The 19,363-nt window shown below is 36.2% G+C and overlaps 1 protein-coding gene and 1 long non-coding RNA gene across 4 annotated transcripts in view; both read right to left on the reverse strand.

Moving 5' to 3' along the window:
- The window catches only part of TMEM65 (transmembrane protein 65), a 64,896-nt gene that overhangs the window by 26,419 nt on the left and 19,114 nt on the right, over positions 1-19,363 (reverse strand). For 2 of the 3 annotated variants that reach the window (XM_032315932.1, XM_032315933.1), the window contains exon 2: positions 14,617-14,697. The exons of the other annotated variant lie outside the window; for it this stretch is intronic. In XM_032315932.1, the coding sequence (XP_032171823.1) occupies positions 14,617-14,697 (81 nt within the window). The remainder of the gene's footprint in view (positions 1-14,616; positions 14,698-19,363) is intronic. 3 annotated transcript variants of the gene reach the window in all.
- LOC116574919 lies at positions 16,357-17,288 on the reverse strand. The gene is made up of 3 exons (XR_004279546.1): positions 17,199-17,288; positions 17,028-17,030; positions 16,357-16,367 (listed from the first exon to the last, which is right to left on the reverse strand). It is a non-coding gene; the product is annotated as an uncharacterized LOC116574919 (long non-coding RNA).

The following is a 19,363-nucleotide window of genomic DNA, read 5'->3' on the forward strand; positions in this document are numbered from 1 at the left end:
GTTGTATTTACTTACAGAAAGAGGAATGTTAGACTAGGAAGAGAACAGCAAAGGGAGAAATGAGAGATTTCAAATGCAGAGGTATTTTTAAAAAGAGAGGGAGGGAGAGAGATTAGTTTAAAGGGAGCCTCAGAGAAGGGCACACAAGGAGATTCCCTAGATCTGGGCAAGTGAGTTGCTAGGACATGGGTTTTTTCAGTCCCTCTACTGTGATTCTTTGTTGATCAGCCATCTAATGGTCTAGACTTGGTATCTTTAGATCAGACTCCATTGTGCACACAGATACTCCTAATATACAGCACAATGCTAAACTAAGCACTATGGGAAAAACAGATGAATAGAAAGCATCTCAGCTGTGCCAGAGGTTCTCAGGTTTTCCTATAAGACATAAGTCTAAAGGTTTCTGTATCCTGCCTCAGTCATGTTCTCAAAATTTGTTTCAAAATAAATTCCTGACCAATCACTTATCATTGCCTTTTTTTTAACCTAAAATTGAATCTAGTAGCTAAAACTGGCTTATTGTAGGCTCTAACAAACTCATTTCCAGTTAATTTTTTTTTTCTTTTTCCTGTATTGGAAGGTAATCAATAATTTCTTATTGGTTAAGATTTGGAAGAACTTCTTCCTAGGACATATATTTGGAACAGTAATCCTACAATCAAGTCTATATTAGTGCAATGATACGACCTCTAACCATAGAAGAACTACTATTACCATTTTAAGACTCACATTTGCTTTACTCCTGGAAAATTCTTACTGGTTTTAACAAAATATCTTAGAATACTTCATAATTAAAAGGTAACTTATGTATTCAAATATTTTTATCAGTGCCATAAGTATACTAAAATTTACTTTTTATAGTAATGCTTAGAACAAAGTAGAAAATTCTTTTAAATTGGGCATTCAGGAATATCAACATGCAAGTTTTAGAACAGAACCTCTGGAAAAAGAACAACCATCTGCAACCTAGCCATATAATACTTTGTGCCTTTGATTGTGCTTTTCAGTCAAAACTGATTGCTTTAATCAGAATTTACTGTAAACAACTTAAATTAAACAAGCCATATTTATATACACATACAGATGCCTTATGTATACGTATCCATAATTATGTATACGTATCCATAATTTACACCAAATATTTATTCACATTTACATATATTAAAAACATGAGGATATTGAGTTTGGTTTTTTAGCTTAAGAATTTTTAAGCAAAATGAGAAAATAACATTTAAGATACTAAATTCCTTTGGCTTATCTAAAGGAAGAAGTTACATTTTTCAACTATGAAGACCATACATGTTTACTGTGGAAAGGTAAAGAGATTCAGAAGAACAAAAAAAGAAATTTAAACTACCCATAACTTATCAGATATAAACATTTTGATGTATTATCCTTCAATCCTGTTTCTAGAGATGTATACATACAATGGTATTCTGCCATTTTAATATAGCATTATTATCTGGTGAATATTTTCCCTCATCTTCAGAATTTTTAATGTAATGATGTTATTGGTGGCATTTTTTCATCATATGATGTATAATAGTTTAATCCCCTATTACTAGATAGATACTTATTCTTTATTCTTTTTCACTTTCACAAAGAATACTAATATAAACTTGTACCTAAATCTTTCTATGTTTCTCTGAAAGTTCCTTAGGATAGATTCCTAAGTGGCAATACTAGGTGGAAAAGAAGGAAAGAAGGAAGGGAGGAAGGGAGAGAATAAGGGAAAAAGGGACTTAAGGATTTTTAAAATTTTGCAAAATTTCTCTCAGAAAGAAAATTTCAGATTATCCCCATCTTGCTGCATTTTTATTTTTTCAATGTTACATTCTACTAAAAATATTTTCATGTTTTCATAATATATGTTAAGTGTCATTAAAACAAATCCTTGAAAGAAATTTCTAAGCCCTAATCAATTGTCAAGTTATTTTAATTGATAAAATAGTCTAATAAAACAATTAGGAAGGATAGGTCTGAGAAGTTTACAATATGATTTTACAAGTATATCTCTCCTTAATTATATTTCCCTTTAAAAATAACTCTTTTATTTAAAAAAAACCTTCTTTTTTTGGATTTTTATTTATTCATGGACAGAGAGAGATCACAAGTAAGCAGAGAAGCAGGCGGGGGGGGGGGGGGAAGCAGGCTCCCTGCTGAGCAGAAAGCCCAATGCGGGACTTGATCCCCGGACCCTGAGATCATGACCTGAGCTGAAGGCAGAGGCTTAACACACTGAGCCACCCAGGCGTCCCAAAAAACCTTCTAATATTAAGAAGCATTTCTAGAATACTGTTTAGGATAAGGTATGCCTGGTGTATTTTTTTTTATTGTTTATTTATTTTAAAGATGTCTTAATTTATTTTAGAGAGAGAGAAAGGGCAAGAAGGAGAGGGAGAGAGAGAATCCTCAAGCAGACTCCCTGCTGAGTGTGGAGCCCAACATGGGGCTCGATCCCAGGACCCTGAGAACATACACTGAGTGGAAACCAAGAGTCGGCTGCCTAATTGACAGAGCCACCCAGGTGCCCCATATTTCTTTTTTAAATAAGTTATTCTACTTAGAGATACATCTTAAACTGAAAATCAAAACATTTTGGTTGAAGAAATATAAGTAGAACACCCAGAGTTTCTACATTTTCGTCTCTATTATAAAATTATAACGTTTGCAATGGTGATTGATGCTGGAAAACAAAACTAGGCCCCTTGACATATAGAAAGAGTTTTAATAGAAACCATAATTTGTCATGCTCATAAACATTCCAACATTAAAGTTAACCATATTTTACGAAGTATAAATCCACACTTGAAAAAAAAAAAAGAAAATCTGAAAAACAAAAAGAGAAGTCTCGTTCTCTATTACACTGTCAAGGCAATGATAATTCTAAATGTGGTAACTTATTTTAGTCTGTTATCATGGACATAAACATCAATATAAGATCACAAATCAAGGGAACAATTTAAATCATTTATAATGTACTTAATAAGAGAAGTACCAAAGCAACTGTACTCTGAAATGACATAAAAGGAACAATTTGGTGCATATATTATGTTTTAATTAAAAATAATACTTTAAGTGTCCAATTATCCAGTTTCTGATGTTTTTGACTACCTACAATTTGCTCGAGGCCTCACCCAGCATTTTCTGCAGGAAGTAAAGAAAGTAGACTTGGTAACACAAATCATATTTTGGCCTAATCAGAGATTTATGATAAAAGAGATGAAACCACTGGTGTAAGCAACAATTTGGAGATTACAGGTCTTAACCAATTTATGAACATTATGAATAAGCCTTTAGACTTTTAATAAAATCAAAAGTTCTAAAGGGTAAGGTGAAATTTATAATAAATATATAACACAGTAAAGAATACAAACTTAAAATGCAAACTACGTCATATACAAAATAAATCAAACAAATCACATTAAATTTTTAAAAAGCACCAAACAGGAAAAAGCTTTAAAAAGGTTGTTTTTAAAAAGCTACAAAGCAATATTTTTAAAAGAAACAAGTTAACATGACTACATAATATATTTATAAAAAATCAATTTTGAAAAGTGAAAATACTCTTTAGAAATAGAAAGGAACTTAAATATTTAACTTGCTAAATTCCAATTAAGTCTTTTAGACTAAAGACTGTAATTGTAAAAGTCATTTTTAATAATTTTTAAAAATAAATGCCTTAAAAAAATGTATGCCTTAGCTAAGCACCAACACCACCCCCAAATGAAAAAAGAAAGGATTTGAGTCTGATTTTGTAATTTGATTTAGCATTTAAAAGTGTACTGCAACATGCACCTCGTGTAGAAAAGAAACTTCTACCTGGATTATATAATACTATTATCTCTCAATCTCTGGGGAACAGAATACTGGACCTGGGGCTTCAATGCAACCTAGACTGGTATCTAGTCAACTTCAGGGCAACTAATTCATTCCTGGGTTGAGGTAGGTCAGTCACACAACGGCTAAGGACAGGAGCTGGCATAAGGATGTTAACAGTACCCAATTAATCATCACATTTCCTAACCTAATTAATGTTGTAACTTGTTAATTGTTTAACTCTGGCTTAAAAAATAATAAATACAGAAGTACAATTATTTCTTTCTCTCTTATCTGTCACTTCATAGAGGTTTCTTTTATTTATTTATTTTTTTTTTTAAGTTGAATTAGCCAGGGTGCCTGGGTGGCTCAGCTGATTAAACAACTGCCTTTTGGTTCAGGTCATGATCCTGGGACTTCAGGACTGAGTTCCACATCGGGTTCTGAGTTTGCTTCTCCCTCTGACCCTCCCTCATCTTGTGCTCTCTCATTCTCTCTCTCTCAAATAAATAAAATCTTAAAAAAAAAAATTGAGTTAGCCAACACATAGTACATCATTAGTTTCAGACATAATGTTTAATTATTTATTATTAGCATATTAACACCTAGTGCTCATCACATCATGCGCCCTCCTTAATGCCCATCTCCCAATTACCCCAACCCCCCATCTCCCCTCCAGCAGCCCTGTTTGTTGTTGCCTATAGTTAAAAGTCTCTCATGGGTTTTTCCCTCTCTGATGACTTCCCATCCTCTGCACTCTTTCTTACATTCCACATATGAGTGAAACGGTACGATAATTGTATTTGTTTGACCTGTTTAACTCAGCATAATACCCTCCAGTTCAGTCCACATTGATGTAAACAGTAAGTATTCATCTTTTCTGATGGCTGAGTAATATTCTATTGTATATATACACCATATCTTCTTTATCCATTTATCTGTCGATGGACATCTCAGCTCTCCACAGTTTGGCTACTGTGAACATTGGTACTATGAACATTGGGGTGCAGGTGCTCCTTTGGATCACTACATGTGTATCTTTGGGTAAATACGAAGTAGTGCAATTGCTGGATTGTAGGATAGCTCTATTTTTAACTTCTTCAGGAAACTCCACACGTTTTCCAGAATGGCTGTACCAGTTTGCAATCCCACCAACAGTGTAAGAGGGTTCCTCTTTCTCTGCATCCTCGCCAACATCTGGTGTTTCCTGTCTTGTTAATTGTAGCCATTCTAACTGGTGTAAGGTGGTGTGTCTCTTTGTGGTTTTGATTTGTACTTCCCTGATGCTAAGGGATCTAGTATTCTTTCATGTGTCTGTTGGCCATCTGTATATCTTATTTGGAGAAATGTCTGTTCATGTCTTCTGCCCATTTCTTGACTGGACCCTTTGCTTTTGGGTGTTGAGTTTGGTAAGTTCATCATAGAACTTGGATACTAGCCCTTTACCTGATATGTCATTTGCAAATATCTTTTCCCATTCCATATGTTGCCTTTTAGTTTTGCTGACTGTTTCCTTTGCTGTGCAGAAGGTTTTTATCTGGCAAAGTCCCAATAGTTCATTTTTGCTTTTGTTTCCCTTGCCTTGGAGATGTGTCTAGCAAGAAGTCGCTGCAGCTGAGGTCGAAGAGGTTGCTGCCTGTATTCTCCTCTAGGATTTTGTTGGATTCCTGCCTCACATTTAAGTCTTTCATTCATTTTGACTTTATTTTAGTGTATGATGTAAGAAAATGGTCCGGTTACATTCTTCAACGTGTGGCTGTCCAATTTTCCCAACACCATTTATTGAAGAAACTGTATTTTTCCATTGGGTATTCTTTCTTCCCTTGTCGAAGATTTAGTTTACCAAGGAGTTAAGGTCCATTTCCGGGTTCTCTATTCTGTTCCATTGATCTGTGTGTCTGTTTTTGTGCCAGTATCATACTGTCTTGATGATTACAGCTTTGTAATATAGCTTGAAGTCTAGCATTGTGATGCCACCAGCTTTGGTTTTCATTTTCAACATTCCCCTGGCTATTTGGAGTCTTTTCTGGTTCCATACAAATGTTAGGATTGCTTGTTTCTGCTCTGTGAAAAAATTCACTGGTATTTTGTTAGGGATTGCATTGAATATGTAGATTTCTCTGGGTAGCACAGACATTTTAACAATATTTATTCTTCCAATCCATGTACCTGGAATGTTTTTTTCACTTCTTTGTGTCTTCCTCAATTTCTTTCATACGTGTTCTGTAGTGTTTAGGGTACAGATCCTTTACCCCTTTGGTTAGGTTTACTCCTAGGTCCCTTATGGGTTTTGGTCCAATTGTAAGTGGGATCAATTCCTTAATTTCTCTTTCTTCTGTCTCACTGTTAGTGTATAGAAATGCAACTTATTTCTGTGCATTGATTTTATATCCTGCCACTTTGCTGAATTGCTGTATGAATTCTAGCAGTTTTGGAGTGCAGTCTTTTGGGTTTTCAGCATATAGTATCATGTCATCTGTGAAAAGAGAGTTTCACTTCTTCTTTGCCAATTTGAATGCCTTTATTTCTTTCTGTCATCTGATTGTTGAGGGTAGGGCCTATAGTACTATGTTGAACAACAGTGTTGAGAGTGAGCATCTGTGTTGTGTTCCTGACCTTAGGGGAAAAACTAAGAGTTTTTCCCTTAGGGAGATAAACTCTTAGTTTTTCCCCTACTAAAAATGATATTCGCTGTGAGGTTTTCTTAGATGGCTTTATAATATTGAAGTATGTTTCCTCTATCCCTACACTGTGGAGAATTATAATCAAGAAAGGATGCTAAAGTTTGTCAAATGCTTTTTCTGCATCTACTGAGAGGATCGCATGGTTCTTGTCCTTTCTTTTATTAATGTGATGTCACACTGACTGATTTGCAAATGTTGAGCCATCCTTGCAGCCCAGGAATAAATCCCATTTTGTCGTAGTGGATAATCTTTTTTTTTTTTTTTAAGATTTTATTTATTTGACAGACAGAGATCACAAGCAGAGAGAGACGCAGGAAGAGAGAGAAGGGAAAGCAGGCTCCCCACTGAGCAGAGAGCCTGAAGCAGGGCTCAATCCCAGGACCCTGAGCTCATGACCTGGGCCGAAGGCAGAGGCTTTAACCCACTGAGCCACCCAGGCACCCCAGTGGATAATCTTTTTAACATATTTTTGGGTCCTTTTGGCTAGTATCTTGGTGAGTGTTTTGGCATTCACTTTCGTCAAGGCTATTAATCTATAATGGTCCTTTTTGATGATGTCTTCGTCTGGTTTGGGGATCAAAATAATGCTGGCCTCACTGAATAAGTTTGGAACTTTTCCTTCCAATTCTATTTTTTGAAACAGCTTCAGTAGAATAGGTATTATTTCTTCTCTAAATGTTGTGTAGAATTCCCCTGGGAAGCCATTTGGCCCTGAACTCTTGTCTTGGGGGAAGTTTTTGATTACTGCTTCAATTTCCTTGCTGGTTATGGATTTGTTCAGATTTTCTATTTCTTCCTGTTTCAGGTTTGGTAGTTTATAAATTTTCAGGAATGCATCCATTTCTTCCAGACTGCTTAATTTGTTGGCATATAGTTGTTCATAATATGTTCCTAAAATTATTCATATTTCCTTGGTGTTGATCATGATCTCTCCTCTTTCATTCATGATTTTATTAATTTGGGTCCTTTCTCTTTTCTTTTGGTAAGTCCAGCTAGTGGCTTATCAATCTTACTAATTTTTTCAAAAAACCAGCTTCTGGTTCTTTTGATCTATTCTACTATTCTTCTGGTTTCTATTCCATTGATTTCTGTTCTGATCTTCATTCTTCTCTTCTCCTGGCTGGTTTAGGTTTAATTTTCTATTCTTTCTCCAGCTCCTCTAAGTGTAAGGTGAGCTTGTGTATTTGAGATTTTTCTAACTTTTTTAAGAGGCTTGTGTTGCAATGTACTTCCCTCTTAAGACCACCTTTGCTGCATTCCAAAGGTTTTGGACAGTTGTGTTTTTATTTTCACTAGTTTCCGTGGTTTTTAAAAATCCTTTGTTAATTTCCTGGTTGACCTATTCATTCCTTAGTAGGATGCTCTTTAACCTCCAAGTGTTTGAGTTCCTTCCAAATTTCCTCCTGTGACTGAGTTCAAGTTTCAGAGCACTGTGGTCTGAAAATATGCAGGGAACAATCCAATATTTTGGTACCAGGTGAGACCTGAATTGTGACCCAGTATGTGATCTATGCTGGATGAAGTTCCATGAGCACTCAAGAAGAATGTGTATTCTGTTGCTTTAGGATGGAATGCCCTGTACATACCTGTGAAGTCCATCTGGTCTAGTGTGTCATTCAAAGCCCTTGTTTCCCTGTTGATCTTCTGCTTAGATGATCTGTCCATTGCTGTGAATGGGGTGTTGAAGTCCCCTACTATTATTGTATTATTATCAACATGTTTCTTTAATTTGGTTATTAGTTGGTTGATATATTTGGCTGCTCCCAAATTAGAAGCATAAATATTTATAACTTTAAAATCTTCGTGTTGAGTGACCCCTTTAAGTATGATATAGTGCTCCTCTTCATCTCTAACTACAGTCTTTAGTTTAAAATAATTTCTCTGAGGACTGCTACCCCAACTTTCTTTTGAGGTCCATAAGCATAATAAATGGTTCTCTACCTCCTCACTTTCGGTCTGGAAGTGTCTTTAGGTCTAAAATGAGTCACCTGTCATATTGATGGGTCTTGCTTTTTTACCCAATCTGATATCCCGTGTCTTTTGATTGGAGCATTTAGCCCATTTACAATCAGAGTAACCACTGAAAGATATGAATTTAATCTCCTTGTATTACCTGTAAAGTCTCTGTTTCTGAAGACTGTGTTTCTTTCTGGTCTATATTATTCTTGGGCTCTCTCTTCGCTTACAGCCCCATACTGGCTTGATGGTCACATATTCTTTCAATTTCTGTCTTTCCTGGACACTCTTTATCTCTCTTTCCATTCTGAATGACAGCCTTGCTGGATAAAGTTTTCTTGGTTGTATGTTTTTCTTTTAGAAAGCGGAATATATCATGACCTGCCAGGTCTCTGTGGAAAGGTCTGGTGCCAGTCTAATGTTTCTACTCCTGTATGTTAGGAACCTCTTGTCTTGAACTGCATTCAGGATTTTCTCTTTATCTCTGAAATTTGCAAGCTTCACTATTATATGTCAGGGTGTTGATCTATTTTTTATTGATTTGGGGAGGGGTCCTCTCTATCTCTTGGATTTGAATGCCTGGTTCCTTCCCCATATTAGGGAAGTACTCAGCTATGATTTACTCAAATATACATTCTGGCCCTCTCCCTCTTACTTCTCCCTTGGCACCCCAGTAATTCTTCTGTTTTTTGTTTCATGGCATCACTGATTTCTCAACGCCTCCCCTCATAGTCCATTAGTTGTTTTTCTCTTTTCCTCAGCTTCCTTCCTTTCCATCAACTAGTCTTCCATGTCACTTACTCTCTTGTCTGCCTCATTTACGCCAGCTGTTAGAGCATTCAACTTAAACAGCATCCCAATCAGAGCATTTTTAATTTGGCCTGATTAGATCTCATTCTGCACAAAGAGATTCTCTAGTGTCTTTTATGCTTTTTTTCAAGCCCAGTTAGTAACTTTATAATTATTATCCTGAATTCCATCTCTAACATTTTACTTATGTCCATATTGATTAGATCTGTGGCAAAGAGTATTATCTCTGGTTCTTTGTTGTGAATTCCTCCTTCTAGTCATCTTGCTCAGAGAACAATGATGAACAAGTGAGTACTATCAAAAATATTAACCACAACCCAAATGAAATACACACTAGAAAAATCAGAAGAGGTCAGAAACCAGAAAAAGAAGAAGAAAAAGAAAACAAAGGAGAAAGGGAAAAAAACATGGAGGGGAGGAGAGAATATAATCTCACAGGGTGGACAAAACAGGGTGCTCCACTTGGTCCTGGTGTATCTTGGTCTGTGTGTTAAAAGAGACTAAATCCCAAAACTGTAAAGAAAGCAAAACTTACATATATACAAAAATAAAATTGAATAGAGTGAGAGGAAGTAAAAAAGGAAGAATAAATCTATAAAATGGAAATGCAAAAAATGAATATTAAAAAAAGTTGATAAAATAAGAAACTAGTTGAGAAGGGAAAAAAGAAAAAAAGAAATGGAAGATATTAAACTGAAAGGCAAATGAATCATAAGAAAAAACCTCGAATTCTATATACTATTTTCTCCTAGCACTGGAGTTTCACAGTTCTGTGTGGTTCATAAACTTGCTATTCACCTGTTCTTCCAATTGGTCTTCTGGGGGAGAGGCCTGCTGCAATGACTCTCAGGTGTCTTTGCCTGGGCAGAGTTGCATGGCCCCTGGGGGCTGGGCTCAGTATAAGCTGTTTTTGGTTGCTCTGTATGGCTTTTGTTCCTTGAAGACTTTCCACACCTCTTTAGAGGATCAAAATAAAAATTGGTGCCCCATATCTCCAGTCCCAGGGCCAAAAGATCACAGTCCCCTCTCTTCAGTAAACCCTCAGGGATAAGCAGTCTTCACGGTGTGCACCTACAATGATCGTCCTAGGGGAAGTCAGAAGGTTGCTACATTTCTGCACTTTGCAGGGCCCTGGCATAGAGAACGGTCACCTGTTCATATACACATCCACTCCACCCTTCCTGGGGGAAAGCAGAGGGTTGCACATTAGTGTTCTTTACAAGGCCATCACCCCCCACCCCCCGTACTGAGGGCTGTTGCCCTGTCGTGCACACACAGGCTCGGCCCCTCCTGGAGGAGGCTCCCTCCCCTGGTGATCATCTGATATCTGCCTTAAGATTCACTTTGCAGGGGCGCCTGGGTGGCTCAGTGGGTTAAGCCGCTGCCTTCGGCTCAGGTCATGATCTCAGGGTCCTGGGATCGAGTCCCACATCGGGCTCTCTGCTCAGCAGGGAGCCTGCTTCCCTCTCTCTCTCTCTGCCTGCCTCTCTGTCTACTTGTGATCTCTCTCTGTCAAATAAATAAATAAAATCTTTAAAAAAAAAAAAAAAAAGATTCACTTTGCACCTCCTACCTTGCAAAAAGTGGTTGCTTTTCTACTTGTAGAGTTCCAGAAATTCTTTTCTTACACCTCAGGTTGAATTCATGGGTGTTCAGAATAATTTGATAGTTATCTAGCTAAATTCAAGGGACCAGATGAAACAAGGTCTTCTACTCTTCCACCATCTTGCCTCTTCCATTTCATAGAGTATTTTTAAGATAATCAAACATATTATTGATTTGTGGTTACTTTTACATGTCTAACTTGTGTACTTAAATATTATACATATCACTTAACACAGAGACTATATTCTTTCCTTTCCTTCATGCCAAAGACAGAAAAAGGAAATAATTACTATATATAATGATATTCCTTTTTTTAAAAGGTTATGATAAAAACAACAGTACAGATTTTTTTTTTAAGATTTTATTTATTTGACAGCAATAGAGAGGGCACGAGCACAAGCAGGGAGAGCAGCAGAGGGATAGGGAGAAGCAAGGAGCCTGAGATGGGATTCGATCCCAGGATCCTGAGATCATGACCCAAACCAAAGGCAGACACTTAACTGACTGAGCCACCCAGGTGCCCCCACAGTATAACTTTTTAAAAATAATCACATCTTCCTACTTATACTTATTACATAGAGACAATACTATATAACTTTAAGAGACCTTAGAAAAATCATATAAATAGGTATATTATACATATGTATTATATTATAGACGGAAAGCTTAAAGAGAGCTAGAAAAATACAATAATTCATCTTGACACAATAAATGGTTCATATACTGTGGGTATAGTTACACAGATCCCAAGAGGACATTCATTTTAAAATAAAATTGCTTAATACTAGGAAGAAGCAGAGATTTTTCGGTCAATGCATTACCTCTTTCCTTTCCGGTAATTTCTAAGTAAGAATTCTTTCACGGAATGTTAGATCTGAAAGCATCCTTAGAAATCATCTGCCAGTAGTTTTCAACATAGAGTATACCTTAATCCTTGCTTGGAAATGCAGGGTTGCTTTTGGATGTGATAGTGACTGGAAAATGTTACTGGCATTAGGGAAGCTAAACACCCTGTAATGCACTAGAGAGTCCTTCTTAATAAAGAATTATCCAGTCCAAATGCCAGTAGTATACCTACTGAGAAACACTGACTTAATGTTCCACTCTGAAGATGCAGCCTCTTAGGCTCATAGATGTTAAGTCACTTACTCAAGGCTACACAGCTGGATCTAGAACCCAGGTTCTCATTCTCTTGTTCTACTTCTCTTTCAATGAATAAAATGTCAAAAGGAAAACACAGAAAACCAAGAATCAATTATATATTAATACATAATACATATTAATACATAAAACACTGCCAAAACATTGGTCATACATTAATATCTGAACTTGAAGTAAAACTGCAATTAACTAAAGTATTAATATCATTTTCTAATGCTTTTTTCCCCATCCTAAGAAATAATTTCCTTTCAGATAAATCATTTTTCAAAAATCCAACACAGTTAAAAGAGGAGGAAATCAACTGACTTATGCTTACCAAATTAAACATTTCCCATAGCCATAGGAAAATACATGGCTTCCGATTGTTTCAGAACAACTTAATACCCTATAGTCAACCATTAATCTTCTAACCATGAAGAAATTTATCACAACAAAAAGAATGTTGTACTAAAAACCCAAAGGACTCGACACTAATCGTCACTCTGATGTACATGTAACTAGCTGCCAAATCTTGAACATGTCACAAACATCTAGATCTATTCCATGTTACATAAAATGAGTTTAGGTAGTGTAATCCTTTCTAGATCTAAGATTCTTATTCTATATTTCTTCCTTATTGCATAAGAAATAGAGTCTTAAAAAAATATATAGTGCTATAAACTAAATACTCAAAAAAAGCACCCTACAGTAAGCAGGGATAAAACTAAAGACTGAGTCTCAAAAGGTAATCACTGACAGGTTAAGTTCTACTCTTAATATAGTTATTGTTCAGCAGCACTTTACCTCCTGCTGCTATCTGTGATCATCTATAGAATCATTATCGTTCCTTTTTCCCTATGTTATCCTAAAAATGAAGGCTAAGTAAACAATCTTCAGAATAATTCAAAATTAAAACTTTATTCTTAAAAAGACATTTGCTTTGGGGTGTCTAGAAGGCTCAGTTAGTTAAGCATCCAACTCTTGATTTCAGCTCAGGTCATTGATCTCAGGGTCATGAGATTGAGCCCTTTATTGGACTCCACGCTAGGCATGAAGTCTCCTTAAGATTCTCTCTCTCCCTTTCCCTCTGGCCCTCCCACACCCACACTCTCTCAAGTTCTCTATCATCAACAACAAAAAAGACATTAGCATTAAACATTTAACTTCTACATATACACAGACACGAAAACTTTTTAATTTTAAAATTACATCAGAATTGGTCAAATAGAATATACTGCAGGATTTTTTTACAGGAAATGTACTAATCTGTTAATGTATGTATGTATGTATCTATATTTCTCTTAAGTTTTACAGACTGGTCTTTGTTCTTGACAATATACATACATTCTAAGAAAACTGAGTTGCATTTAACCTTTATTTTTCCAAAATTTCAATTGTTCCATAAAATATTTTTATATCTTTTCATACATATGTTATACTTCTTAGACAACATATCTATATTAAATAGTCACCAAAATAAATAAAATAAGGACAGAGAGATAGTTATTTTTATTTCTCCTTCCCTTCCCTTATCTTTCTCTTTCTTATACCCACACACATGCACACGCACACAACATAATTCCTCCAACAAGCACATGCAGCACAAGTTAGATACCAAGCTGTATGAAAACTGAGTCTAAAAAAAATTCATGAATGACTTTAAAATAAAATAAGGCTATGAAATATTCAAAAATATATTTTAAAAATGTATTTCCCAGGGCGTCTGGGTGGCTCAGTGGGTTAAAGCCTCTGTTTTTGGCTCGGGTCAGGATCCCAGGGTCTTGGGATCGAGCACTGCATTGGGCTCTCTGCTCATCAGGAAGCCTGCTTCCTCCTCTCTCTCTCTCCCTGCCTCTCTGCCTACTTGTGATCTCTATCTGTCAAATAAATAAATAAATAAAAATCTTTCCAAAAAACAAACAAACAAACAAACAAACATGTATCTCCCTGAAGTTCAGTTACAGTTTCTCCTTACAATATTTTGAAGATTTTCCTGTTTGTGGTCGTTTTTTCCCTACTCATTCATCCTAAAGTAATTCATAATTTTTGTTGCTTCTTATGTCTCACTCTCTTGGTTATTTCAATTTTTTTTTTTTTTTGAGAGAGAGAGAGAGAGAGAGACTGAGCACACAAGAGTGAGGGGTGAGGAGCAGAGGGTGAGGGAGAAAATCTTAAGAAAGCTCCATAACCAGCATGGAGCCTGGCACAGGGCTTGATCTCAGGACTCTGAGATCATGACCTGAAACGAAATCAAGAGTCGGATGTTTAACTGACTGAGCCAACCAGGTGGCCCACTTCAATAATTTTTTAAATATGTCATTTATATACAATTACGTACAAATGGTTTTGTGTCTTGTTAAGATTATAAATTTAATCCTTCAGTTAATTAAACATGCAATTATTATTCCATCCACAAAGCCTAGGATTAGATAATAAAAATAAATACTCTACAGAGAGTCTAAAACACAGGTGCGAAAAACAAAGATTATTATTATAACCAAAAGATTCCATTTCAGACAGGCAAGAAGTTCTGTCAAGTAGGTGCTTTGTTATTTGCAATAACATCTGACAATGAATCAATATTGTTAAGATTGTACTATACCAAAACTATCAGGGGTCTCTGCTGATGATACCTTCTTTGCTTGCTTCACAATGGCAGTTTCAGGTTTGGGATATCTGCATGCTAAAAATATTATAAAATCAAAATGTACTTAAGTGATAAAGTAAATAAAATATGTATAAATAAAAAATATATATGAAATTTTGAAGTAAAGGATGAATACCCAACTTTTGTAGCAACATGGATGGGACTGGAAGAGATTATGCTGAGTGAAATAAGTCAAGCAGAGAGAGTCAATTATCATATGGTTTCACTTATTTGTGGAGCATAACAAATAACATGGAGGACATGGGGAGATGGGAGACAGAAGGGAGTTGAGGGAAATTGGAAGGGGAGATGAACCATGAGAGACTATGGATTCTGAAAAACAACCTGAAGGTCTTGAAGGGGCGGGGAGTGGGAGGTTGGGGGAACAAGGTGGTGGGTATTAGTGAGGGCACGTATTGCATGGAGCACTGGGTGTGGTGCAAAAACAATGAATACTGTTATGCTGAAAAAAAATTTTTTTTAAAAAATGACAATGCAAGATGAAACCATAAAGCTTTAATACCAATGGGGAAAATTATAATTGTTCTGTGGCCTTTAAAATTTTTTTCAGAACAATAAAAATTCTCTTGCCAGCAGTTCTGAACATAAAGGGAAATTTAAAATAGTAAAACTAATGTATGATCACTTTTCATTTCTTTGCTGTACTTTCATCTTTTTTGGTCAATTCTCTTTTGATTACCCATTTTTTCAAAACATCTCATGGGTTTATCATTAAGAGAAAAGAAGGCAATGCAAACTACCCATCCTGTTTTCTATGTGTGAACTGAACAACAGATTAAGTAGTGACCAGTCACAGAGAGACTGAAAGAGTGATATGATTGGTCATGATCATGATGCACATCTGTTGTTACACAGTGCTTTGTAGATGGCAGAGTTTGCATTTTATACAATTAATTACTCACAGTTAACATACTCTAGTAAATAAAATTTGAACTGTGTTGTTCAAAACTGCTATTATGTAACTAAAACATAGTCACTGAAATTGGTGCATTTGGGGACTATGCAAAGCAAGAAATGCTTGTAATAAGAAAAAACTGGATTATTTAATGAAATGGGCATAAATCCAGGGAAAAAACAGGGCATTAGAATTTCATATATATTAGTTTTTCTATATATATCAGTTAATGGAAAATAAAAGAGAACACGATTCTCTTCCTTAAAAGTTAAATGTTTTCCACTTAAATCACTTAATTTACTATCATTCAACTATCTGTGAAAGAATAAATAACTAAAGCAAAGTTCAGTGATTGAATCTTATGTTTAATAGAAGTAAAATAATTTTATCATAAATCAGCTGGCAAAGCTTTTTAAAATGTTCATTCACTGCTGAAAAAAAAGTTATTAAAAACTACCAAAAGCAAACAAAAACAATAAAAAACAAAGAAGAAAATAGTCCCTAATCTCAAGGATATATAAACATATATGAGATGATTAGAGGGAAAAAAAACAAAAAACAAAAAGCCATGTAAGTTTTCCAAATGGGAAATGTGTAGCCTTCAGAAATGGGAGACAGCCCCCAGGAAGAAGTTTTGAATCTGGCCTTAAAGTACTGCAAAGATTTAAGTAAGTGAGGGGAGGGATGTTTCCCTTTTCCTTCCCATACAATTCAGTCTAAAAGCCATAAAGTGGGAATCAATGAGGTAGGCAACTGTGTGGGAGGCAGGACAGGGTCTCAGAGAAAGAAGCTCAAGGGTGAAGGAGGAAGTGTTCACACAGCGGTCAGTCTGGCACAATCTGTCAGAACCCAAATTAGGTGAGAAAGGCTTCCCTATGGTAAAAGAGAGGGGATGTGGCTCAGGGTGTCAGTGCTATAGCTAGGGTGAGAAGGGCATCTATATAGGAGTATGTTGGCAGTGGTGGTGATGGGATATTGGTGACATGTAGGAAGAGTGATATAATTGATAAGTATATTAAAGATAACAGGAGTCAGGTATTTTTTCATCATAGAATAGAGTTAGAAATACAGGAAGAGAGAAAACTGGGATGTACGCTGTGGCGCTAGGTCAGAATTAAAGAAACTGCTATGAACTCTCATTTTATAATATAGAGAAATAGAAATGATATTATATATCATAAACACATATATTTATATATTCACTAGCCCTGTCCACAGTAGGGTTGGAAATAGCAACACCCCAGTAGCTATGAGCACATCTAATGGCCAGATCTTGGTTTGTTTGTTTGTTTTTAAGATTTTTATTTATTTATTTGACAGATCACAAGCAGGCAGAGAGGCAGGCAGAGAGAGAGGAGGAAGCAGGCTCCCTGCTGAGCAGAGAGCCCGACATGGGGCTCCATCCCAGAACCCTGAAATCATGACCTGAGATAAAGGTAGAGGCTTTAACCCACTGAACCACCCAGGCGTCCCAGATCTTGGTTTCTAAATACCATTCTACACTAAAGAAACCAGGGCTCCTTGTAACAATGGCTGACTCCAGGGCTAGAGCAGAAAAAGTCCAAGAGGAACCTGGAATATCTTATGGTGCCAGAACATAAGGAAAAAGAAAATGTTCAACGTTTGAAGGGGTTCCCATTAGTGAAATACAGAATAATTAGAGGATCAAATATGAGAGTAATAAATTATAAACCATTAAATAGAAAAAGAATCCATGACTATATCAATTAATTAATTAATATAAATTAATAATTGAATTGATGAGGAATGGAATATTACATAGACTCAAAGTAACTGCACAAAATATTTATTAATTACCAAAAGGAAAATAATAACTTTATAGTAGATAAGTCAGACAGATAGCATTTTCGTTAACTATTTGGAGAAAATGGTCAACCTGGAAATGGTTAACATGACCAGGAACAAATTAAAATCATGGGCAACTGACAGGATGAAAAAGAACATAACACCACTTCTATGACATTCCTGTCAAAGATGCAAAACTGGAATCTATTCCTGAGGAAAGAGACAAAGCTAAATTGAAGTACATGCTACAAAATAACTGGTCTGTAATCTCAAAAGTGCCAAGGTCATGAAAACGAAGTTTAAGAGGGAGGAACTGTTTCAGACTGAAGGAAATTAAAGATATGGAACAACTAAATGCAACATGTGACTTTGCGCTGGATTTTTTTGTTATAAAGGAACATTATTGGGAGAACTGATGAAAGTGAACTACTTCAGAATTCTTAGATGGTAGTACATATTACATTGTGCTATATAAAGCAATGTTCTCATTTGTAGGAAATACAAGCCAAAGTATTCCAGCTGTAGTACACACTGCAATACATAGTCAATCCTTAACTGCTTGAAGCCCTCTTGCCAAGAGACAGCTCTCAGTGGTCAGACATCATAGGAGACGGCCTCAGCCGAAGAATGTTGCCTCACCCAAGGCTCTGTACCCTGTCCATATCCAACAGCTCGCTTTTACAGAGGCAGAGGTCCTGACCGCTCACCCAGCTGAGAACAAAAGGGAAGGGTCTTCCCATCTATAGAACTCTCCACAAGGTAAACTGAGGCTTCCACTGAAACTGCATCACTTTACTTGTACCTCTCTGCTCAAACCTACTTCCTTCCCTTCCCTTTCAAAGGTGAGGTTTTCAACAGCATTCCTCAATAAACTTCCAGCATGCTAATCAGTTTCAGAAACTGCTTCCCACAGAACTCAACCTATGACAGAGATGATACGGCATCATGTCAGCAACTTATTCTCAAGTGACTCAGGGGAATGGAAAAAAAGTGGGGGCACCTGGGTGGCTCAGTGGGTTAAGCCTCTGTCTTCAGCTCGGGTCATGATCCCAGAGTCCTGGGATAGAGCCCCGCATCAGGCTCTCTGCTCAGCAGGGAGCCTGCTTCCTCCTCTCTCTCTCTTCCTGCCTCTCTGTCTACTTGTGATCTTTGTCAAATAAGTAAATAAAGAAATCTTAAAAAAAAAAAAAAAAAAAGCTTATTGTACCATCCTTGAAACTCTGAGATTTGTTATATAAACATATGGAGAGAGATAAATCTGAGATTGTTTCAAAATGTTATTTTTGTTTTTAAAGATTTATTTCTTTGAGAGAGAGACAGCACACGGGCAGGGGAGGGGCAGAGGGAGAAGGAGAAAAGTGGACTTCCACTGTACATGGAGCCCAACGTGGGGCTTGATCTCATGACCCTAAGATCGTGACCTGAGCAGAAATCAAGAGTCAGATGCTCTAATGACTGAGACATTGTGACCCAGGCACCCCATGTTTCACAATTTTAAAAGCAATACAAAATTAAGTAGAGAAAACACAGGAAAAAGAACAGAATGAAGAAAATCAAAAGAAAAAATTAACACTAGGGGCATGGTACACTGAAGAAATGAAACTAACCAATGGACACTATATTCAAAGTATTCATGGAAAATGAAATAAATGAACAAAAAAGAATGCACCATTACAGCATTTATAATCCAAAAGTGATTGTTGTACACTATAAAATCAGTGCTAATGATTTACATTTTTGTTAATGTCTTTAAGAAGCCCCTTTAAGCAGGAAAAAAAAAAAGCTAGAATAATTTTTTTTAACTGTAAGATCTTAGTCACAACAAATACAAAAATTCTGCCAGCTCACAAAATGTGCCGCATCTTACATTATGACTCTCACATTTGCCTGTTTTCTTTCATAATTCAAACATCCACATGACCTCAACTCTTTCCAACCTTAAAAACAAAAACACAAACACCTTCCATAACCTTGCATTCA

Source organism: Mustela erminea, chromosome 16, assembly GCF_009829155.1.
Source record: "Mustela erminea isolate mMusErm1 chromosome 16, mMusErm1.Pri, whole genome shotgun sequence".
NCBI classification, from domain to species: Eukaryota; Metazoa; Chordata; class Mammalia; order Carnivora; family Mustelidae; genus Mustela; species Mustela erminea.